The sequence below is a fragment of the Haplochromis burtoni genome, unplaced genomic scaffold, assembly GCF_018398535.1.
Source record: "Haplochromis burtoni strain Fernald_Lab_line unplaced genomic scaffold, NCSU_Asbu1 Contig_32, whole genome shotgun sequence".
Lineage (NCBI taxonomy): Eukaryota > Metazoa > Chordata > Actinopteri > Cichliformes > Cichlidae > Haplochromis > Haplochromis burtoni.
Genome location: NW_024582393.1, coordinates 240475 through 264718, shown reverse-complemented (window position 1 = coordinate 264718; position 24244 = coordinate 240475). Strand labels below are relative to the sequence as shown.

At 39.4% G+C, this 24244-nt stretch overlaps 1 protein-coding gene and 1 long non-coding RNA gene across 6 annotated transcripts in view; one reads left to right on the top strand and one right to left on the bottom strand.

The window, feature by feature from the left end:
- The window catches only part of cpne5b (copine Vb), a 124484-nt gene that overhangs the window by 77148 nt on the left and 23092 nt on the right, over window positions 1-24244 (top strand). For all 5 annotated transcript variants that reach the window (XM_005918515.3, XM_042219364.1, XM_005918516.3 and 2 more), the window contains 3 exons: window positions 4678-4741; window positions 16494-16597; window positions 17711-17815. In XM_005918515.3, coding sequence (XP_005918577.1) covers window positions 4678-4741; window positions 16494-16597; window positions 17711-17815 — 273 coding nt within the window. The remainder of the gene's footprint in view (window positions 1-4677; window positions 4742-16493; window positions 16598-17710; window positions 17816-24244) is intronic.
- Window positions 11362-24244, bottom strand: part of LOC106633117 — a 54943-nt gene continuing 42060 nt past the window's right edge. Inside the window, exons 4-5 of the long non-coding RNA XR_006054242.1 lie at window positions 23777-23883; window positions 11362-16390 (exon numbers count right to left, since the gene is read on the bottom strand). This is a non-coding gene — a long non-coding RNA (uncharacterized LOC106633117). The remainder of the gene's footprint in view (window positions 16391-23776; window positions 23884-24244) is intronic.

Genomic DNA, 24244 nt, shown 5'->3' with positions numbered 1-24244 from the left:
CCCTGTCCTCATCATTGACGGAGTGTTCACTGGCCTGTAGGTGTAAATAGACTGCAGAGTCCTGGCCTGACGAGGTAGCTCTTCTGTGTTGTGCCATTCGCTTCGCCAGAGGTTGTTTGGTTTCCCCGATGTATAAATCCTGGCAATCCTCCTGGCACTTCACAGCGTACACTATGTTACTCTGTTTGTGTCGGGGGACCCGATCCTTGGGGTGGACCAATTTTTGGCGCAGCGTGTTTTGGGGTTTAAAAGCCACAGAGACCTGGTGTTTTGAAAAAATGCGTCTCAACTGTTCCGATACTCCTGATACATAAGGGATCACTACAGGTTTTCCCTTGGGCAGCGGTTGTCCTTCTCTCCTGGATCGGCTGGAGCTTTCTCTAGGTGCCTTTCCAGCTTTGACAAAAGTCCAGCTGACCACATTTACTCAGGGCCTTCTTGATGTGCTGTTCTTCTGCCTCCCTGGCTGCTGTGTCAGTGGGGATGGTGTTCACTCTGTGTTGTAGCATCCTGATGACACCCAGTTTGTGCTCCAGTGGATGATGAGAGTCAAACCTTAGATACTGATCCGTATGTGTAGGTTTACGGTACACGTCAGCTTTTAGATGTCCCCCATTACTGATGGAAATCTCACAGTCTAAGAAGGCTAACCTGCCACTTTTCATATCCTCCCTGGTGAATTTGATGTGTCGGTTCACCGAGTTAATGTGATCCGTGAATTGTGGTACGTCCTGAGATTTGATTTTCACCCAGGTGTCATCCACATATCTGAACCAATGGCTTGGTGGTGTTCCAGGGTAGGATAGCAAAGCCATCTTTTCCACTTCTTCCATGTACAAATTGGCCACGATGGGTGAAACTGGGGAGCCCATGGCACACCCATGTTTCTGCCTGTAGAACTGACCCTTGTATGTGAAGTAGGTGGAATGAAGACACAGTTCCAAAAGCAAACACACTTGGTCGATGCTGAGAGTGGTCCTGTTGCTGAGGTTGGGGTCATCCTGTAATCTCTTACGCACTACCTCCAACGCTTCCGTGACTGGGATGCAAGTGAAAGGTCTTCTTGGCAGAGTTTGCGGAGTTCAGTTAAATTGGTTGCTTTCCTGGTCCCACTCAGCTTTTCGGCATAATAGGCTTGAGGTCAGGGCTTTGGGAAGACTGTTCCAGAAGCTTAATGTTATCCTGCTTTACCTATTCCTGTCAGGGTTCTGGGTCCTTCTTACCCAGCGTTTTGTGTTTCCTTGTGATATTTCTGTATTTTTGGTTATGTCTTGCTTCTTTAGTAGTCTTTCTTTAGTTATGTTTTCTGTCTTGTTTTCCCAGCCGTCATGTCTGCCTCTCTCCCTCGTGCTCCTCCGTGTTTTCTCTTCCCCTCCAGTCTACGTCTTTGTACTTCCTGTTTTACTTTGATAGTCCCCGTCAGTGTTCGTCATGTTGGGCTTGGTCTTCCCCTGTCTTGTTATAGTTATAGGCGTCAGCTGTGCTCCTCGTGTGTGCTCACGTCCCTCGTTATCCTTCTGTGTATTTATGTCCGCGTCTCCCTCAGTTTCGTGTCGCGTTCTCCCTCATGGCTGTCTCTACTTGTGTGTCTTCCTGTGTTTTAGTTTAGCATTTCCCAGTGTAGTTTATTCTTGTATATCTTCCATGCATGCAATAAAGCAATGTTTTGAGTTTTGAGTGGTCTCCGCCTATGAGTCTGCATCTGGGTCCTCTCCTGCCTGCACACAGCCGTTTCCTGACTATTCTAAAACCAGTTTGATGTGTGTTTGAAATCACTGTGTTGTTGGAACATCCACCTGTGTCCAAGTTTCAGCCATTTAGCTGTTGATTTGAGGTGAAGTCGAAGAATTTAGAGATAATCTTCCATCTTTATTATTCCGTACACTTTCAGCTATGCAGTATTACTACTGGTAGCAAAAACCCTACCACCACCATGCTTGAAAGTTGGTAACAAAAACACTTGGTTTTTCTATGTGGGCACCAGTAAATTTTAGGCTTGAAGGTGCTGATTTAAGAGTAGGAGTTTCTTTCTTGGTCAACACCCTCTTAGTTCACAGCGATGTAAAATTCACTTCACTATGTATAGTGACGCTGGTGTTTCAGCAGTTCCAGACAAACAAATCCTTACTAGGCTGGCAAAGAGAAAACTACCAGCTTTCGTCAAGTTGTCGTCAAGTAAAAGCCTTGGCGTTGTCAAGTTAAAAGACACTGTAGAACCTTCAGCACCGCTTACTAAAAGATTGGAGGGAGTATCTCTATATGTCTGAGACTGTGTAGAAAGAAACCCAATTTCTGTTTATAAAGCAATTGGAGATGTCGACTGTACAATAATTCTACCTTGGAAAAAGAACAGTTCAATCATTAAAAGTCCAAAATTACCATGACATTAAAGCCCATGAAGAGTGTTTGCCACCTTCTGATCACAACTGTATAAATTATTTGTAAAGTAATTAAATTACTTTACAAATTCTCTTCACCAAGGAACTGTATTACATTACTCATTAATTGTGTTACGGTTATGGGGTAATTGACTATAATGTCATTAGTGCATTCAAATTTTAATCCCTTACACTACTTGTTACTGTAAAATAAAACACAATACTGCCCCACATGGATAATAAAATAAACAACTCGTGAATTACACAGTTAACATGTTCCAACTTAATAACAGTAAACTTTAGGGTCACAATGGTGCAACAGCTGAGACAGAAAACTGTTCCAAAATAGTGATATTATAATACAATCACACCTTACTGCCACATACTCGAGAACATCTACACACAGACAAATCTGGAACAATTAACCATTGTTTGCACTGATTCATTGTTCCAGGACCCAAATACACTGCAGGAGCAGAGAATTTCAGGTCTCTGACAGCATGTTCAGAAAAGTTAGCTGGGGCAAGACCATTTAATGATTTCTACACAAAAAGAAGTTTGTATCTCAATCTGTAGCTAACAGGGAGCCAGTGAAGCGAGGTGATTAATGGGGTTTCTCTTGCTTGAAAACTGGTGCGGAGGTCTGAGCTGCAGTCAGGATTAAGAGGTCAGAGTAACACCAGCAATGATGAATTCTTCCACACACAAGCGCCCCTGAGTCCAATATGATTACCAGATTTTTGTAAAAAAAAAATTATTTGATTAATTGGAGTTGTCACGATTTTCAATTTTCTGGATTTTCTAACAAGGCTGAAGTAAATCCATGGCAGTATATCAACTCTTCTACAGGAGCTGAATAAAACCTAAAGAATAAAATTGTGGGAGGGAGTAAACAGTGCTGGGGTTAGTTCACCAGCTATTGCCTGCTGGTGTACAGTAATCGTGAATTGATTTCCTTTGTTTCTCATATAGACAGTCAATAGCTATATGGCTGTAAACCTAGGAAATGTTCATCTGTAAGAGAATGTTCATTCCCACATACATTCTCAAGATATTAAGGCAAATATATATATATTTCCTATCAAACAGAATTGTATCTCGTAAAGTAAGAGAAAAGACTGAAATGTGTAGGCTTCAAAGAAACAGACCATTGCGTCCTCACGCTCTCTCTGAGTTGAGTATAATAAGCGAAACAAGGGGGCAGAGTCTTTGATGGCCTTCCTGATGTTCAAAATCTTGTGAATCTCTTTTTTTCTCTTTGAAATTGAGATTTGATGAAAATTGATCCGAAGCATGTCAATTAGCACATAAACTCAATCTGCATAACATTATAATACTGCCAAGCAGAGAATATCTCTGAATAGTTTAGCTTTGAGCAAGGAATCAAGCGATAATACAATTAATTATGTGACATCAACAGCAATATAAAGAAAATTGTTCGAAAGCATGTTTACCCAATGAGCATTTCGATGATTTCTTTGCTTGTCTATCTGCTTTTATAGCATTTCTTCACTCTCTATTTAACCCTGTAAAACCCGAATCAATGAATAATTAGCAGCAAATTGAATTTTTCTAACATACCTTCTAAAAAATATCAATTTGCATGAGTTTTAAAAATCACACTAAAGATCTAAAGATCTCAAAAACTCAGGGTTACAGGGTTAAAGCTTTAATCCAGTTTTCTGAACAGGTGACGTCATGATGGATTTACTTGTCACTACAACTTAGTATTAACTCTAATAATGAAGCCAAGATGAAAGGAAATTAAGGCATCAGTGACTGTCTCTATATGAGATCATCTGTAATATGAACTGTCATGTGCTGATTAGAAAGTCAGAGCAAACAAACTAAAATCAATCCAAGTCAAACCAGAACTCATCTCTGCTCCCTAATTGCTACGTGTTCACCAGCCTAAAAGTTGAACAAATCTTTGTGGCATCTATCGTATCCCCTAAAGAGTGATTAGCTGCATCAAACATTAAGACATCTAAAACTGCCAGCACATATTTTTAAATCCTTCTAAACAGGATTGGCTAAGATGGAACATATGTCTGTGCTGAAAATCATCAGAGTCAAATAAAAAATAAGAAAACATGAGTTAGACTTGAATAGTTGGATAGTTTGTTGTTGAGAATAGTCAAGAGAACTTGTTCAGAGATAGAAAATACACAAATTAGCCTTGATTTCCACAGCAGCCTCACTGATCAATTAAAAGCCAATAAGTGGGAAAGAAAAAAAAGGATGTTTTTTTCTTTGATTTCTGTTAAGCTTTTATTGTTTTCTTGATTTCCTTTCACAGAGGGATTCCAGGAAAGAAATGTGGAACTATTATCCTGACTGCAGAGGAGCTGAGCAACTGTCGAGTGAGTAAACCATAATAATCCCCCCTGCCAAACACTTATTAGCAAGCAAACATCTGCTAGCAAAGCCTGGTTAAACAGACATCACACATAAAGTGGATAGAGAAACATGGAAGCTGGAAGGGACAAAAGAAACCAAGGCTCATAGAAACATCCTTTTGTCCACTTTAAGAAACTACCCCATAATAGTTTTAAGAAGTTGGTACTGGTCACCTTGAAATAATTTCAAAACCTCATCCCAGTAGTGTGTTGATTTACTGCCTACTGTCTGTCTTTGTTCCCCATGAGGTGCAATATATGATTATTTTTTAATCTAAACAACTTTTCTTACAATTTCTACAAAAATGATGGTTGTATGAATTATTACACGAATACTTTATATGTCTCAAAGAGAAATCTATATTCTCAAAATGTGGCCTCAGGCAAAGGTACCGTGTTTGTTTGTTATAGATTCTTTGTCAGCCTCCACTGTATAATCCACTGGCTTTGAAAATGGAGGAAGAGTAAAATTTCACAGCAGAAAATACCTAATTTTGAAAAATTGAACATGTGGTTAAAAATATGGACGGCACAGTGGTTAGTTCTGTTGTTTCACAGGAAGATGGTCCTGGGTCTGAATTCTAACTCGGCCATAGATGTGAATGTGAACAGTACTCTGTCTCTATGGGATGGCCTTGTGACAGAATGGTGACCTATCCAGGGTGTACCCTACCCCTCACTGTGTGACAGCTGGGGTAGACTCCAGTCACTGCCATGACCCTGAACTGGATAAGCGGAAGAAAATGCATGGTTGGATGTCTCTAAATGCCTACTGGTGATGCTAGAATTCTCAACGCGTGTAAGCATATAACTCAGTGGAAAGAATCAGGGATCCCTAGTACCACACTTCGTGGCTCTCCCTTATAGACCTAGGGGCATCCAAGGGAAAAAAGACTATGAGATGAGAAAGAAAATAAGGATGAAGACACAAAAGAAAAGTTAGAACTCAGTATGGCACCTGTGCATTTTCACTGCTTGAACCTTCATTAGTTAGCAATAAAAACGCTGCAGATTATTTTCTGATGATCAGCTAATCAAGTCATTGGTGCAACCGTAGCGTTCGTGTATCAGTCTGGATGTTTGCACATCTACCCATCTGTATAAAAATGTATAAAAAAAAACCAACCTATCACGCACACAGACTCGGCTGCTGGGTGTTACACACTGCGCGCTGACCTGCTCTCTAATGAAAGGACCCGAGAACATGATGTGGTGAATGTTGAATGCCTCCTCAGCCAATTCTGGTATACAGATTTTAAATGGTTCACTGGGGTTCCAGCATACAGATTAAAACAGGAACATGTGAATACAAGAAGCTGTCCAAAGAGAAAAGAAATAACGTAGAGAGCGCGAAAGGGAAAGAAAAAATGGCACAATGAAAATGAAAGATCAAACAAGCAGTGATAAGATGATGAAACAGACATTTCTGCGTGTACAGAGTGTGTCTAGATGAGAGAAAAAGACACAATCAAACAGATAGAAACAGTCACAAAGGCACTGAAATTAATCAATATAGGGTTATTTCACGCCTGGTGTATACCAGCTCTTAGCTATAAAAACTGCTTGGCTGATGATAGTGTGAGACTGAGTGATGGTTAATTAAAATGCCGTCCTGCCTGACCTTGTCCCCTGCAGCCTGTGGGATGCACATGCATAAACACACACATACAACACATTTGTATACTGTCTCTTTCACACATTTGTTCACCAACTGCAGTCGGTACTCATATTAGAAGCATTGTGCAAAATGTTTTGTTACATTTTAGGTAACAGGCTGGAGTTTGTATGTGAAGAGGGTCACATATAGTAAATGACCCAGTGTAAAAATATCAGCCGCACTTTCTATCGCAGCTAGGTAATAATGTGGTAATAGTGGGGTAATTACGTGGAAACAAAAAGGTAATAATATGGATTTAGCAAGTTTGTGCTATCCGCCAAACTGGTATCCATGTAATTCTCTCAAATCAACATTGTGCCAGAGCAATATCACATTGACCTTGATGTAACCGGGTAACTTGTAAGTAACAGGGCAGAAACTGGGCATAATAATGTGGAAGCAAATGTATGTGCATAAGGCAAAACAAATTGGTAATAGTATAGTAAAGGTATAGTAACAATATAATAACCTGCTAGCAATAAAATGGCAAAATCTGTTTTTTAATATATACAGTATATATAATAATCTGTGGTAGTAACCTTATAATAAATAAGTTAATTTTGTTTTATGTTAATTGAAAATATGATGATAAAATTACCATAATGCTGAAATTATTCTTTTGTCCCCAGTATTAGTCTTTGTTTGAAGGTAACAATATGTATGTTTAATGTTGTGGCTTATTACCTGAAAACACCTGATAAACAGAAGTTATATTACCTGATAATTTCTGTGTAATAACCAACAATCAGGGCACCAAAGTGCCTGTTTCTATTTAAGGCCACATTAATAACCTATAAAAACAAGGTCCAGGAAACAGTTTCTCAATACTTTTATGACTTTTCTATTACTTTTGTAATGAAGTGGTAATAACTTTCTAGTCTGTTTACTCCACTATTACAACATTATTACTCATCTGTAATAGAAAGTGCGAAAAAAAAATCTACTAATGCTGAGCTATCCTAGAGAGCTTTACAGACACTCTTAGCTCAGTTTATTACAGTCAAGAACTATACTCAAAGTTAGTCAAAATAGGTCACCTCACATTCTATTTTTTACACCAGATGCCCTTCCCAACGCAACCCCCTGAGACAGTTGTGTCTCCTCCTGGTATCAAACCAGGGATCTTTTGATTGTGAGGCAAATGTATATAGTGCTACACTATATAGACTATACTATTTAAAGTTTTTCACTCTTACAGCTCTTTTAACCTTGTCTTCAGCCATAGACAACAGAATTTTTAATAATAAAATGCCTATTCCTGTAACTAAACCTAAAAATCAAACAACTTGTAAACTCTGCTATATATCACGTACCTTCTTCACCACGTCTGTGTGACGACTGTTTAAAATTTCTCTCTCTCTCTCTGTTTCTTCTATAATTTAGACATTTGCTATCCCTGGAAAGACAACAACGTCTTGACCTGAGTACAGTTCACTGGATTTTGTGAACATGACTTTGTAATGATGGCCTCGCTGGTGGGTCTGGCAAGGTTTAAGAGGTTAACATGAATTAAGTATTAATGCGCTGGCGTTATTACCAGTTTCTATTTATGATGTAGTCCCAGTAGAAGCGAGCGTGTGGTGGGCCAGTATTTCTTTAAAGTCTTTTTGCTTACACAGTCTACAGCAGAAAGTTTTAATACATCTGTTCGCATAAATGATTAAACTTTATCAGCCTCATTTGCATACGTAAAGTGCTGCAACAACAATAAAAGTACTGCAAAGATCAAGTAACTTTGGAAAAGCTTTACAATGTTTCACTGTAGTTTCTGTAGTTCTTATATGGATATTAGAAGAAATGCAAGTACATTAAAGATACAGTCTGGGGTCCTGCAAAGGGGCCGTGTGTATAGAGTCTCTTGAGATGATGAGCAAAACGTTATACTGGGATGTAATGCAATCTAGCATGTGGCTCCACATTTACCTTTGTGGCCCTCAGCCTCTGTTCTCTTTTTGCAAATCAGCATTATTAACAACCCCTTATGGACCTCTTAATTACTGCTTTTTTTGTTAATATGTCTCTTGCAGCCTATAAGCTCATGGGCTATCCAATCAAAATGTTTGAGTTTCCTACCTAGTGTGTGATAATCTCAATTTCAGGGTGGAACTTTATTATAACCTTTCTTTATTTCGACCTACTGCCACAACATAATTATTATTATGCTTTACCAGGGCCGAGTAATGTTTGCACATACCCAGCATGTGCAAAATGAATCAAAGTGTGTTCCCCTACATTTTATCTCTCAGTATAAGGTTTCTTACTCCACCGTGATCATGCCAGTAGCAGACTTTTAAGTGTAGATCAAAGACAGCGAAAAAAGATATCTTCACCCCTCAGTTGGCAATGCTGTAGACCAGAGCTGGCTCATGCCAAAAAATTAATGTTAACCCACTGAAACATCGTCTCTCTACATTTTGTATGGTCTACGGATGCAATTAGTCTATATCACTAGACCTTATGGGTTACACTGGCTTTCAGGGATGAAATCATTAAGCTTTAAATGTGAAAAAGAAAATTAAAGAAAAACATGGAATGGTTGAAGATGTGTTCTTTAATGTGGTGATTCATTTCTTTTACCCATTATTAACGCTTTCTCAGAAGCTCCGCGTCTTCATATGCAACTTTTAGATAAACAGAATAGGTATTGCCAGAAAGGTTCCATGTTGTATTACCCTGATTGAATTATTATTGATTACACAAAGGCTAATATATTAAAAATAAAACGAAAACAAAACAAATGCAACCCCGATTAAAATATGTTCTATTATTTATCTCTCTGATTTCCACAAAGATTGACTTTGATAAATCTGAAGCATATGGACAAAATACCATGAGAGCTTATGAAACAGAGCTAGCAATTAAAGACAAGACTGTTCTCCTATTTAATCAAGTTTATGAGCCATGGAGCAAAGTAATCAATCTGAGTATACTGAAACATTTCACCAACTCTGTGTGCTGGTTATTAAAAGTTCTTGCTGCTATCTAAACATGGTAAATTTAAAAATATTAGGTCACGTAATTTTGATTAACACCCACTTGCTGACGCTATCAACACACCCGAAGCAACCAATTTGCGGGGGTGGTTATGGCTTCATGCAAATTTCAAATGTTTCGGGGATCCTAAATCCTGCAGGATTTCTGACAACGTGGCCGCTCCCCCTCCACATCTAGCGGCTGTATTTTCGCTTGGTAGTGTGCTGACTTTTCTTGCACACAGTTCTGGATGTACACAGTATCCTCATGGTAACACTGACCACCTAATCTCTTCCAGTACATGTACTATATCACTGAATCCCACTGGCAATAAGGCAACTCTTTCTTCACAAAGTGGGAGCACAGAAGCTTGGTTTTGCCCCCAGCATCTCTATATTTGCTCTTGCTTTAAGAGAAACTTCCACCACATTAAAAGCTGATAGATCCCCGTGAGGATTTTCATTTTGCTTTAATTGCTTAAATTTAACTGCCTGCCCGACTATTTTGCCATCTGTGTGATTGACCAAAACAGCCAGTGGAGAAGTTTCCTTACTAAGAGTACAGATGTTTACTCTGTGCATGTGTAACAGCCAGGAACTTAATTTGCTTTCTGACAGGCCCCGATATATATGTCTTTTTTGCTTCTTTGATTCTGATTGATCTTTCTGTCATTGTGATGAGGACGAAACATTTTCATCTGAGCAGAGCAGTTTCCTAAATCCGAATGGCAGCCTCCTCGTCTGGTCGCCTCCACTTGCCGTGCTTCCATTTTTCTCTTTTAAAATCTTCTTTGATGCCTCTAAATTCCACTTCAGATTGTACAGTACATCTGAAGGGCAGCCTTCAGAACATTTGGTGTGGAGCTAAGTTGAACAGGTTTTCGATCAGCGTGAGCAGAGAACAAATGGAAAATGGAAAATACAGTATTGAAACGTAGAAAGGAGGAAAAACCTGGAGTGGCTGGGAACGGGGTCATTAGAAGATGCTTTGTGTGTGGAGGAGAAATTGCTTCTGCATAATTCCCCTCATGTACACTGTTTGGTAAACTTATTAAATTCTACGAACCATCATGAAAACATAGACCACAAATTCAGATTTATTGCAGCTATAAATCAAGCAAGAACAGAGGAAAGTAAGATATTAGCTGTTCACTTGTGATCAACGTTGCTTCCGGGTCCAACCTCCTACTGCGTTCACTGAGGCTCTTGTTTGTGTTGTAATTCTATCTTATTTTATTTAATATAATAAACAAGCCCATAAAAGTAATCAGTGATCACTGTTGGCCTGTCTGACTTTTTATTAGCAATAATCATGTGCTGCACATTTTTAAGCTCAGTTTTTAAAAGCTTATGATGGAACTACAGCCCATGTGTCCACAGTTTACCAGGCACCAAATATTTGAAAGATTCAGAAAATAATCACTCTGATGCTAACCATTTCAGTGAGGACATGAAGCTTAGGATCAGGTATTTTTCAGAGTGAGTAATTCAAACCACGCAGCAGCATGTTAGTGACTAACCTCGTGTTGTGGACGGTCCATTTTCAGCATTTGTCTCTGCTCATCAGGAACCCTCACACTGACTTTTACTGAGGGCAAAAACATTAATAGTCATGCTCCATCTTTGCTGTTCTACTGTGATTATATTATCCTAACAGTAGCTCGGTAGCTAGCAACCAGGTAGAATACGATTATTATAAATTATTTACCAGCTAGCCTAACTTCAATACCCTGCAAACATTGCTTCTGTTTATGCATATCACTGTAACTATGATATATGGTATATATACCATTTTATATCATTCCATCTTTATATTTGAAACTAGCGAGCTAACTTGTGGCTAACTTCTAAGCCCATTAAACTTCCTAAATCCTCTTTCTTCATGGATGCTTGGATGTTAAACTTTAGTATACCTGGGAGAGCAGCAACACTCATCACTGTGTTGGAAATTAAAAGATTGAGTTTGGAAACTGAAGAAGAGTTTGGACCCAGATGATGTCAAACTTAGGAAGTGGGTTAAGTGGGTTTGTGTAATAACTGTCACAGTTTATAATGACTGGACAATGTGTCTCTACCTAGTCTTTGTCCCTCTAGCTAAATATTGATACTGCCATTCTCTCCATATTAGCAAAGTGTTGTTGATCACAAAGCAGGAGTGCAAAAGTGTGCGTGTTTGTGGCTCAGAGTGTTAATGAGGCAGAAGCAGATGCATATTTAATATCCTCTACATGCTGTCATCATAAATGCTTTTATGTGCCTGTCAACTCCTCGCAGATTTGGTGTGTCTTTACTTGCTGACTCAAAGTAGCAGCAACACTGCTACACACCCAACCACCCACACACATACACACACTCATACACACGCATTGCTATTACTTTACATTAACATTTATATTAATAGAACAGTAAAAAAATGTGATCTGCTGTCTATTTATTGTTAAATGTTTTATTACAGCATCTTTAGATGGTCTAAAGAAGCTGTGGGCAACATGACAAGGTCGGTATTGGTTGTGAGGCAACTTCAGCTATATTTAGAGGACTTTACTGAGGGTTAGATGAACACAAATTGTCAGGTTGCAGCTGGATCCCTAAAACTCCTTCAGGACCAAACAACTGCTAAACTGCTTGAAAGCTTTCTGTCGATACTCTGTAGCAGATGTGTAAAATAAACCACGCAAATCCCAGACTGCAGTTTTAACTGGATTTCTGGGAGCAGTTTAACAACCTTTATCAGGAGAATATCTTTGATTTAGTACACCCTTGCATCTGTTATTGAAACTTAACTTACAAATTCCTCAAACTCTGTTGAGGGTTTATATTTACTATTTCAGTCTTTATTTTTTATGCATTTCATTTTACTGGACACAGATTAAAAATCTTTGAAGGAAGCAGGGGACAAGTTTTGAATGCAATCTTCCTCACAGGCGATAGCAGCCAAACATTTAGGCCAAAATCTCCTTCAAAGTTGTCTCCATGTGGACATCTACACTGCCTCCACCTTTCCTGCTACTTTTAGGACAAACCCTGGAGGACCTCAAAACTGTGCAGAGAACAAACATCAAGTTCTGCCTGAAAGTGATTCATGTAAATATTTTTGCTACTGATGAGAATCTGGTGTCTGGAAAAAAACCCAGAAAGCAAACAGCAGTGAAAGAGTCTGCACAAAACCCAGAGGTAGCACATCAGGAGCGGAGCATGACCAGTAGCTTGCTGGTCATGAAAAGGGCAAATCAAAGGGTTGCTGTTTTGATACAATGGATTAGATCTATTATGCATCTTAACTTGAAGAATCCAGAGCAGGAATTAAAGGAAGTGATTTAAAGTAGCTGCAGCAGCTGAAGTGATGCAGAGGTGCCCAAGGAGTTGAGGATTTGTGTATTTTTTGATTATCTTTATGCAGTATGCACGGGCACACACATGCTTGCAGTTAGTGGGTTGGGAAAGTGTTGTAAAGCAGAAAATGGACTGTTGTTAAAAATTATTGATTGAATTAATTTAGTGTGACCATTCAGGCCTACCTAGTGCCCTGGAACCGATCTAAATTTCTGTCTGTGGTCCTGTAGCCTATGGCCAGTTTATTAATAATTTTTTATAAGGTGCACGGACACACTTTTGCTGCAATATGCACTTTCAGAGGTTTAAAAATGCAAGTGTGCTTCAGCCGAGGGCAGTATGAATCGAGAGCTCGAGCGGTTTCACGAGCAGTAAGAAACTTGTTGAAGTCAGGCACTTGTTGAAATGGAAAATATTCATCGAGTATCCAGGGATGGGATGAAAGAAAGAGCCAGAGATGAAATAAAATCTGTTGCTACAGCGAAAAAAATTCTACTTCTCACATTCATACTCATACATATGCTTGTGCATCAATCAGTAAGCAGTGTGGGTGTCAGCACTCTCCCTCAGGATTAAAAGACTGTTTTTTTAAGAGATTGAAAGTGAGTGAGCGAGTAAGCTCGATGTAGGAGGTCTGTGTCAAACGCCAGTCATGTAGTGTGCGTGTGTCCCTCAGGCTGAGGGCAGAATACAGATAAAGTTCCTCACTGGCTGCTGGATTGGAGGTGATGTTTTCTTGAGTGCGCTGCAGCGTGCCTGCCCGTGTCTGATAAAATTAGTGAGAGGACACTGTAGCAACATGCAAACAGGAATTAAAATGCATTTGTGTATAAAGACACTCAAGCCCTCACTCCCAAACCCGGCCTGTCACATCTACAATCTCACACACATTCTTTTGCTGATTTGCCACTCGGCACATGACCAAACATGAGGTGCAAGCTGCAACATTAAAAAGCTATTAAGCTATCATTAGTGGCGCCATGGCTGCCCAGTGGAAGGCCCGAGGCTCTGACAACAACAGCAATCTACTGTTATAGCATCTAAATGTACTGTAATGAACCCACTGTGTTTCAGAGATTAGCTACAGCTCATGTGCCAGAGATCAGTCAGGCCCCATCTCTGTCAGTCCCCATCTCCGCACACAGGGAGAGCCCAGAACACGGACCGGCCGCAGTAAACAAGTAGTACTACAATGCTAAACAGCGGACCAGTGATTTATATTTGGAGCTTTAAAAAGCGCTACATTTCATGATAAACAGCAGTGGGAGAAAATGCAAAATCAGGCCCATTTGTTAGAGAAAGTGGGAGTACTACAGATGAAGAATACGAGCTGTTTTGCAGTAAGAATTAATCTCACAGCATCTGCTGCTGGCCTCTGATTTATTTGTGGTGTATAATGGGTTTTTTTTGTGGTCTTTGTTTATCTTTGTTTATCCACAATAGCCGTAGGTCACCCACCCTCACAGGTAATCTCTCTTAGAGATATGCTAGGGTGTAAGCATAAGAATTCCATTAACTGGTTAACTGCCAACAATAACAATACGTTTCAGCGTAAATGTTTTCATTAAGTTCCAATAAAACTGTTTTTAACAGCACTTGCTCTGTTCATATTATTGGAAGTTATCCGTGTGATCTTATAAGTCAAAGTCTGACTTTATGTGACCGTGTAAACAAGAAAGGTTCAAATCGAAAGCCTGAACTCTTGGCTCACAGGAATTCCTTTTAACATGTTTCAATTTAATATGAAATTCTGATGGAAAAGCATAAAAGGTCCCTGTAAGTGCGTCCAACCTTTCTCAGAACATATTAGACAAACCAAAGCCCCAAGCTCAAAGCATACTTTCTGTTTGGTGTTCCTCTGAGGCCGAAATGAACCTGACACATTCCAGATGCTGTGACAGGTATCAGAAGACGTTAACTTGATGACTATTACTCATGCTAGAATTAGACTTGGTAAGCAGATGACACTAATTTTAGCAAGACCGCTACTAGATGGATACGGTACATTGATTACAATGTCTGCGCGCGCACACACACGTGCGCGTAGTGGATCATTAGGTCGTGTTTATAGATAAAGCTGGAGTGGACTCTGGGCCGAGTGCCAGAGCTTGACAGAGCAAGACCATATAAGCAGGTGACATTTACACTACGCAGACTAAAGCATTAGATAGTCATATGTCTAAATCCATTCCTTGTATAAATAAATGGAAAGTATTTTGCCAAAATATTATACTATACCTCAAGAAATAAGCTTTTTGTCTTTTCAGCAGCAGTGTCGAGAATTCTGACATGCATGAGCGCATGTATGTGTGAGAATGTAGTGGACAGACAGTGAGTCCTAACTCTTTTAGACTCCCACTGAAGCTAATTTTTGCTGATCTTCAGCAATTAGATGGTGTCTTATGTCTATGTGAAATGTCAGTATGAAAAAGTCCAAAGCCATTAAATTTCACATTTGAAAATCTACCAAAGTCTCCATCCGTCTGTCCATCCATGCACTCAGCTGCCCAGCCAGTCATTTTCTTAATCACTTGTCCATTTCAGGGTTCAGAGAGTTCTGGTGTATCCCGCAGGTGGAGTGCACACTGGACCCAGACAGCCAGTCCATCACAGGGCCCACATAAAACTCACACCAAAGCTGAATATTGTTAATTTTTTTTTATTTTATTTTATTTAATCTTTATTTAAGCACTCAATTTACAAGAAAGAATTTTTTCAGACAGTATAATAAAATTACAATTATAAAAATAAAAAGAGAAAATTATGTAATGTTTATACCATAACATGTTCCAAGTTATGATTTCACAACATTATTTATGAGTCTGCAAATGGAATCGATTGAAAGATTTAAATTTAAATTGAATATACATTGAAAACCCCAGTAACTGTGACTATATGTCAGTAATGAATACATAGATGCAAAATGCATTTTTTTTAAATTTGTGAGATTTTCTATATTTCCATGAATGTCAGACAAAAATGTCAGATTTTCCTAAAAGTAGATACAGAAACATCTGCATTTATCAGGGAAGATTGTATGTGAACTTTTAATTTGAAAACTATTTCAATCAGTGGTTTGAAATTCAACCTGTAAGCTGATGTGCCAGTTTTTTCCTGCAATCATACCCTCACATCAGACTCAACAGTGGCACTTTGGATTTGGAAAAAGAGGAAACAGATGTTGAAGGTCATATTTTAACTGCTGGGTGAACAGATGGTATCGGCATGTGCGATTCCCAGTGCAAAAGGAGGTGTGATGGTCTTTCCTGGTGACACTGTTGACATTTTATTTAGCCAACAAGTCCTCACCATTAAGTGTGAATTCCTTTAAGACTGTCGGGAAAGCTCCAGGAAACGACCTCAAGAAGCTGGTTGAGGGAAAGCCAAGAATCTGCAAAGCTGCTATCAGACGCACAGTTTTGATGTCTTTAGTAATGTTTAAAAAACAACAACAACAACAAAAAAGCACAGAAAGGACAATAACACTAGCAGTCCAGATGTCTGACTGTCACTGTAAAAAATATACACAACTACACAAACTACAGTATGTCAGAAAACGTGAAATGAAAAGATGCTTTTTCATCATTCAGTATTCAGTATCCTATTGTGTGATGCACAAACAGCTGCATCCATCTGTTGCCCTCCTGCAAGCTGTGAAGATAAAAGTGGAGAAGTAGGAAGCAAGATCAGAAATAGGCCACCATGAATAAAATCACAAAGAACTAACGATGAACATTCCCATGCATCCCTACAGGATAGTGGCACCATGCAGTTTTGTGCCAACAAGCTGGACAAAAAGGACTTCTTTGGCAAGTCGGACCCTTTCATGGTTTTCTACAGAAGCAACGAGGATGGAACGTGAGTGCTGCTTGTGATTTTGTCTTGCATTGGGAAGCGTTTGAGGAAGGCTCCTGAGACATAATCCATGGAGCTCCAGTCTTGGTGCGGTGGTCTAATTCAAAGGTGCTGCATTTGCCATGTTAAGTCCATGATTGAAATGCACAACATTTAGTGGAACAGTACAGACAAAAACAGCTAAATATGATTATTAGAGAGGAGCTGGAGTGGTTCATGAGGTGCGTACACCCCAGAAAGCTGTGTACAGAGGCATCTATCCAGTTCACACCACAACCACAACTCCCATGACTATGCCTTACATAAAACACTCCAGGAGAGCAAATTGGAAAAAGAGGCAATTAATGTAAGAAGCATAAAATGAACAGATAAAGAAAAACATTGCATCTGCACCTGCCTTTTAAACCAATAGGAAAAACAGTTTCTGAGGCAATTCACGTAGGGATGCACAAGACTCTCCTATCTCCTCACACTTTCCCAGAGTGCTGTTTAGCCTCCCAGAGGGCTTTGCAATTGTCACGGAGTCAGCGCTATCTGCCAACAGATGCTTTACCAAGTGTTGTGTTAGTCTAGTTTGAGTTTTTTTTTTCATGCATTTTTCTCTTTATGTTAACAGCTTGGGAAACCAATCCCCATAGGCATGCTACATGTTGTTGGCCAGAGGAGGTAAAAGTTAGAGGCTCATGGTTAAATGAGTCACAGGGGTCTGAAAGGCTTGAGGCAATTAGTAGTGCATGAGTAATCCAGGCCTTTGGGTAAAAAGGCCTGGATTAAAACTGATACGTTGTTGCTTTTTAGGAGGTTTTTTTTGACTGCAAAAATTTTAGATATCAAAGGAATCCATTAGCATATCATAGTCTCACCTGCGGTCAAAGATAGGGAATTAAAAAGCTAGACAAAATATAAAATTATTTGTTATGGTCTAAAATATGTGAGACTGGCCTAGCCCTATTTAAGACTGCAAGATTTTCTTTATTGTTTTGCCCATCTCCTACATTACCTGCTTCTTCCCTGCATAGTTTTGTATTTCTCTCTGGCTTGTGTAAGCAACAAAGGACAAATTTTATTTCACTGTTTTCTTGAATATATTTGATAACATTTGTTCTCCTTCTCTAGGTTTACTATCTGCCACAAAACAGAGGTGGTGAAGAACACATTAAATCCAGTGTGGCAGCCTTTTACCATCCCAGTACGAGCACTCTGCAATGGAGATTATGACAGGTACAACAATTTACACTTTCTTATCTGCATATCTGCTGTTTTCCCCACACTGTTGCATTTGGATCTGTTGACCTTCTCTTTCTACCTGATAATAAATATAATACACACACTATGAACAGTCGGTAATGTTGAAATGAGAGATGGTGATGTAGCAATAAATTTACAATTCTCTTCGAACAAGCTTTTCTCTTATAAAATTAAACAGTTAAAAATGCTGCTCTTGAAGGTATCAGCCAAGTTAGCAACCAATTGCTGACTGGCTGTGAGTGGTTGCTGAAAGTTGCTGACAATCACTGTAAAATTAATTGCTAAAGCCCCATTCATACAGGCCTAGAGACCAGTCATTGACTCTGGTAACTGCCAGTTGCTAGGGAAGAGTGTATAATCCTTGACCTGTTGTGATTGCTAGAGGTTACTGCTAGTTGCTATTGTCAAATAAGTTGCTAAGAGCTCCTTACAATTGCTTTGGTCACTACATGGTTGCAATCGTCACCCGTAGTCTGTAAGGAAAATGCTGAATAGTCAGCAAACACTAGCAAACTACTTGCCAAACTTTAGTGAAACTGTGAAATGTGCTATGCAAACCAGAAATGGAGACTATTCGCCTTCACAGTGAAACTTGCACCTTGAGTTTCACTAAAGCTTGCAGTGAAACTACAAGGAGTAAAACTTAAGTAGTTTGCTAGTATTTGCAAACTAGTCGCTATTGTTCATGCAAACCAGCGCAATATGCTAATGACCAAAGCAATTGCAAGGAGTTTTTGTGTTTGCTAACTGGTCTCTGAGCCCGTGTATAGTAGTTACGGCTTAGATGTGAGACTGTCCTCAGCTGTCAATGTCTTAATTCAAGCAGCCATTGTTTTAAGAGTGACCAAGCTACCGTTAGCACTGTAAACCACATACGTGTGGGGTGAAAGCAGAATGCTCATTATTCAGACGACACAAGGCTTAACAAATTGTGAGTCGATAGGAAAAAAAATTAAAGAGCATCCACGTGACTAATATGATGGCTAACGAATTTAGAAGCATTTTAAATACACTGTCATGATTCAGGCTTCTTCCTCTTTCTTTGTTTTTACACTGGATTACATTATTTGCCAAATATCTAAAATAATGATGGGTTGCTCTTCCCTCCTGGCACATAATTAATGCAGATATGTTGTGTCAGAAAAGTAATGAATTCCCTTTCCTCATGGGGTATCTGCCTGCTTCTAATTTAGAAGACAGTTCTGAGAAGAAAACAAAGTAAATCATGAAGGAGCTGTGAGGATAGACAAAAAAGTTGTGACAGATCACTTTTGTGGGGGGGGGGGGATGTTTTTTTTAATGCATCTTTTTCCTGCCTCTCTCTCTCTCTCTCTCTCTCTCTCTCTCTTTTCTCAGCTATCTCTCTCAAAGGTGTCTGTCGTATCTTTTTTTGTATGCAGTGAAAGTAATTACAGAAAATGCTGAGAACCTGGTGTGCGCTTAGAAAACTGAGATGAATCCTAAAGAAAAAGGGACATAGCTACTGATGACGCGGATTTTATGGATGTGTGGGATTGCCTCAAGATGGGTTTCGATAAATTTCAGGCAAAACTGTGTCAGCCAGCCAATCACACAGAAGTCCAAGAAGTGCTCGCTACCCTGTCAGAGCCAATCATACACAAGGGACTGAGCTGGACATCAAAGGCACTTCCTTAAATGTTCCTGTGCTATGAAAGCATGAACACATATACACACATGCCCACACAGTATAATGAAATGTGACAAGCCAAAAGCTGAAACAGCAGGAGATTCTGTGTGTCTTGAAATATCACCAAGACAGTGCTATAAATAGGTTATATATTTGAGAGTGGGCGAGAAATCAACTTTGTGTGTCAGTGTTTTTTTTTCTCTTTTTTCGGTTTTCGTGTTCCTGTGAGAGGGCAATGGGGAGGCCTGTCAGTATTTTTAATTACATAGTTTGCAAGATCCTTTAATAAATAATCTTTACAACCTCTGTCATGGTACATTATCGCCGAGGATGTCATTCAGCAAACACAGCTCTTTAGGCTGTCAGTCACTTTGAACCAGTATGCAATTACTGCTTACAGACATCAAGTGAAGGAAACCTTCCAAATATTTGAAGTGTTAATGTGATGCAAAGAGCCAGATACAACAAACACATCTAATACTGTCCAGACCTATTTAAAATTGTACAAGTATCAAACATTTGTCTTTAAAATTGAGTTTTGAATCTTGCAGTTTGCAGTTGCAGCCAATTAGAACAAGTTGGCTTAAAGGGAGAGGAGCTGAAAACAACTCGATTCAGACAATGAATGAGCTGTGGGAATGCACCGATGCCCATTGGATATAAATAAGGATTATTTGGAACTGTAAATCATGCAACACTACTCTAGAATAAATATATAGACATAATCTGTGGACTGAGCCCTCAGAAATGGCTGCTATTTAATGCCATGAAAAAATATTTGCTCTCTTCTGAATTTCTTAGTTTTTTAGATATTTGTAACACTTACCTGTTTCACACCATGCAGCTGATTATATAATGATTTCAGGTATTAAGGGAACAAAGCTATCCACAAGCATTTGAAATAGTTGGCAAGTCTTTCAGATCACTCTTTAATTTAGCCACATTTTTGAGCATGAATGGCCCGTTTAGGTCGTGCCAAAGTATCTCAATTGGATTTCAGTCTGGATTTTGACTAGGCCACTCCAAAACCTTCCTTTTGTTTGTTCTGAGCCATGAGTCAAAGGTGGACTTGTTGGTGCGTTTTGGATCATTGTCCTGCTGCAAAAATTGGGTGTGCTTGATCTTCAGGGGGTGAACTGATGGTTGGACATTGTCCTTCAGGATTTTCTGGTAGAGAGCAGATTTCATGGTTCCATCGGTAACTCTTTCCAGACTTTATTTCTCAGCTGTTTCTTTGGTTTTTGGCATGGTGCATTACACGTTGAGATCTTTTAATCTGCTTCACTTTGTCAGACGCATTTTATTTAAGTGATTTCTTGATTTATTAAAAAGTCTGGCAGTAATCAGGCCAGGGTATGGTTAGTTAACTTAAACTCAGCTCTCAAAAACAATGGAATTAATTCGTGATTCAGCAGGCAGGGCTATTACTTACAGGGTCGGGTATATGGAGAGCTTTTTCCCTCTTAATAAATGAAATCGTTATTTAAAAACTTTGTTTTGTATTTACTCAGGTTATAGTTGTCTGATATTAAAATCTGTAACTGGAAACATAGAAATGTGAAAAATATGCAAAAAACAAAAAAATCTGGAAGAGGGTAAATACTTTTGAAGACACTGTGTGTTAAATGCAAAGCCTATTTTATCATGTTTGTCAGCTGGATGAAAGGGGAAAAATGTGCTGTATGATGTAGCTTGTTAAGCTATCACAAAGTATTTTTCTACCCAGGATATATAGTTTAAATATAAAAAAATCGTTTGTTTCTGTATGATGCCTAACATTAGCTAACACCATAGTCTCAGTTTTCCGAGAATATCTTGTTAGCTAATGACATTTCTGTTTCATTCGTGCTTTCTTTGTCTTTGCAGTGACGTTAAAGCTACACCTGGTGGACATTTAAGCCACCTGTTTGGTGTACGGCACATTATGATGATTTATTTCTGAAGTCTCTTCCACTGCAGTTTGAATAATTCTTTTCCAATACACCAACTTTTACACTTCAACACGGAGGCATATTTTTGCAGAATATAAATGTTTTTGTTTTTTTTACGATAGATGACACAATAACCTGAAGTAAATGTGTTGTCTTCTTACTTATTCTTACATTGTATGCCTTTCCCAGAGAGGCCTTATCTCGTAGCCTGAGGCCTTAGTATTTCAAACATTTCCTTCAATATAATGTCATCCTAACCTTCCACATCTGGAGCGAGTGCAGAAGACTTTCCCTATTCTGGCGTGAGTGTATCAGGGTGTAGAGACAGCGTCTGTAGTTCCAGCTGTTTGTTATGTGCATCTCATACTCTAATGTGTCTCATTCTGAGCCCATCTCATGTTGACGAAGACATCGAGGTATCTCTACACCTTGCCTCCATGAGTCAGTGGATGACCGACTGCTGATTTGCTTTCCTGTATTAGTTGGCACACATTCATCCCAGTCGTTGCACCAGTTGACAAAAGGAGAAGCTGAAGTTTAACAAGACTCTCCAAAGTGACATCGCTAAATGAATAAGACTAGCAAGACACAGTGTCTCCGCTGTAAAAGTAAAGCATCCGTCCCACTTCCTGCAAGATTTTCTCCTCCAAACAAGACAAACAGCCACTGGAAGCCAAATAAAAAATAGTGCTGCACATGGTCTCTCCACTCTATTCAGCTTGCCATTTATTTTAATAGGTTTTAAATGTGAGACCATGTTGAGCTTCCCAGGCTACGCCTTGTCCCTAAAATAGTTTATATTGTAGTGATGTGCACTTTAGGCATGAATCTATGAAATTCCAGTGATTCAAACTCTCAAATCAGGTGATGAAAAAATGGCATTTCTGTTTCATTTTCAGTGTCTTTGTTAAAACCTAAACTTCCAATGGGAGCTGACTGTAAATATTTCAGTGACAGCCGTATGTTATTTTGGCTGACTTCCCCTCCAGTCATAGGACACTTTTTTTTTCAACCAGTGTGGTGTTGCATCTAAAAACATCCACGTGCTGCCAAAGGAGTGTCCGAGGGCTTTAATGTATTCTACTACTTCTGTTGAAATAGTTTCAAAAGGCTGATGTTGTCAGTCTCCCATTTGGGGAGCACAGCTAATGGATGACCGCGCCCTTTTAACATCCCATCAGTGGACAAACTGAAAAGATATGACGAAGGGGTTCTGTCACCGCAAGACACGTCCATCTGTGAGTTTAAATTACCCAGCATGCTTTGGTTCACATGCAACCTCTCTCTCTCCCCTCAAATACAATTAAAAGCCACACTGCCTCGTTATAAAAGCAAGACGGAGAACAAGTGGCAGAAGGAGGCGTGAGCATAAAAGCTGAACTTTTTAGCGACGTGACAAAATATTTGATTTGTTGAGTTTCTCTTATATAGCCAGCTGGATCGCTCACAATAGCGGGCTGTTGAATACCTCGTAGCAGGTGATAACAAGGAGCTGCCAGGTGTGTACTCAGCCTACAATAGCCCAGACGGAGCGGCTGCTGAGAGGGTATGCTTATAAAGAGGTAGACTTCATAACAGATTTCAAAACTTAACCAGAACTTTTGGAGTTGAATAGCTCAAAAAAAAAAAAAGATAATTTTTTAAGTTTTTTTGTACTATTTCTAAATTCAGAGTATCAGTGAGGCATTTTTGCCACCACAGAAACTCCAGCTGTTTGGCATCACTGGAACCCCGTTTTATGAGTTTTTGAGTCATAACTAATATTCTCGATTGTTATGTTTTACGATAAGTAATATTCAGTAAGAGTAATATTTACCAATCAGAGATAACCAATCGCTGTCGCCGCGTTTCTTCGTGTCCACTCCATTCTAAATCAGGTTTGGGCTTAACCGTGACCTTTTCCATTCACATTTTTCAGCTTTTCCCCAGACTCGATGCAGTTTTACCCAGACTACTTTGTAATGCTACCTGGTGATGGTCACCGCTTTGAAGGCTGAAGTCAGAGAACAAAAATCCTTGTGCAGGAAGCACCACAGACTGCATAAAAGACTTTAATGTAATTGACTGCAGCTTTACCCTGCAAGATACGCACTGATACATATCTGTGGTTGTTTTGAAGCAAGTATAAACTAAATCCCCCTGTGCAGAGTGGGGTACATGGTGTATTACTGCATACACGCACTACTGCACCTCAGCTGTCATACAGAAAGTGCTGCTTGTTATTGTTAGGAAACAGCAAATGGAAATCCCAGATCAATCCAGGAACTACTGGCCAAAAATATTTTAGTCAGATCAGCTGGCAGTCTTCTAAAGTACCCTGCAAACAAGAAAGTCAAGGATTAACAAAAAAACCACCTTTCAACTTTGCCAGCGAGTGTCAGGATGGCACAGTGATTAGGCAGGCCATCCTTCCGGTGGCAGCAGAATCCAGTTGAATCCCCGGTGACAGCAAGCATCTGATCCTTGAACAAATTTAAGCAACAAGACAACATATTGGCAAACAACAGGCGAGTGAAAGTGAAGGAAAGGAAGCAGATGAGATGGAGAGGGGGGAGAAATGAATGAGAAAAGGAAGACATTTAACAGGCAGCAAAGGTAAGTCGAACCGGAGAAGGAAAAGCAGAGATCCAGCGTGTCAAAGGCATTGTTCCAGTCAAGGAGAAGAAAATGCGGGAGTGTGAAGAGAAATAAGACAAGTGGAAGACACTTCCAAGTTGTTCTATATTCAGCTCCACAATTGGTTGTGTAGGAAAATCTCACCTTTCTAGTGTATTTCATCAGTGTAGGCGGTACCTAAGGTATATATTTAAACACTAATAAATC